This window comes from Solanum lycopersicum, chromosome 11, assembly GCF_036512215.1.
Source record: "Solanum lycopersicum chromosome 11, SLM_r2.1".
In the NCBI taxonomy this organism is placed as follows: Eukaryota; Viridiplantae; Streptophyta; class Magnoliopsida; order Solanales; family Solanaceae; genus Solanum; species Solanum lycopersicum.
The window spans coordinates 29,048,316-29,049,280 of NC_090810.1; the positions used below are offsets into that span (position 1 = coordinate 29,048,316).

Here is a 965-nt window from a genome sequence, read left to right on the forward strand (position 1 = left end):
ATAGATGCCAAAGAGATGGCAGCATTTCAAGAAATCAAGAGATCCCTCTAAACACCATTATTGTGACTATGTTTTTTTATGTTTGGTGTATTGACTTTACGGGTCCTTTTGTGAGTTCTCATGGAATAAAGTATATTTTAGTAGCGGTTGATTATGTATATAAATAGGTGGAAGCTATCTCCCTCGCAAACAATAAAGGCAAGAGTGTCACCGCGTTTTTGAAAAAGATTAGTCTCTCAATTTGGTACCCTAAGGGAAATTATTAGTGATGGGGGATCCCCCTTTTGCAACGCATTGTTCAAGGGATTATTGGAGAAATATGGGGTTCGCCATAATGTGACCACTCCTTACCAACCTCAAACTAGTGGGCAAGTTGAATTGTCAAATATGGGGATCAAACAGATATTATCAAAAACAGTACACGCTAGTAGAACAGATTGGTCAAGGAGGCTTGATGCTGCTCTTTTTGCCTACCGGACACCGTATAAGACTCCCATAGGTATGTCCCTATACCAACTTGTATATGGGAAATCTTATCATCTTCCGATTGAATTAGAGAACAAAGGCATGTGGGCTTTGAAGAAGTTGAAAATGGATTGGAACAAAGCGGCAAAACAACGGTTAACTAGGTTGAATGAACTCGATGATTTTTGCCCGAAATCTTATGAAGGCACAACCCTCTACAATGAAAAGATAAAGAAGTACCATGACCTAAAAATTGAAAAATGAGAGCTTATGGTTGGGGATTTGGTGCTTTTATTCAATTTTCGGTTGCACTTGTTTCCGGGCAAGCTCAAGTCCAAATGGACTCGCCCTTACTTTGTTACCCAACTATTCCCTCATGCAGCAGTTGAGTTTGAAACCAAGGAGGGTGTGCGGTTTAAGGTAAATGGGAAACGAATAAAAACTATTTCGGGCATTCTGAAATAGCGAATTAAGTGATCGAGGCATACCATCAAGATGAA

General features: G+C 39.7%; 1 protein-coding gene across 1 annotated transcript; it reads left to right on the forward strand.

Moving 5' to 3' along the window:
- The first annotated feature begins 387 nt into the window (after window positions 1-387).
- Window positions 388-729, forward strand: LOC138339346 (uncharacterized). The gene has a single exon (XM_069290938.1). The coding sequence runs from the start codon at window positions 388-390 to the stop codon at window positions 727-729; it is 342 nt and encodes a 113-aa protein (XP_069147039.1).
- Window positions 730-965: the final 236 nt, after the last annotated feature.

What these genes read in the sequence shown, in the direction of transcription:
- LOC138339346 (XM_069290938.1), top strand. Translation starts at nt 388, where the DNA reads ATGGGGATCAAACAGATATTATCAAAAACAGTACACGCTAGTAGAACA.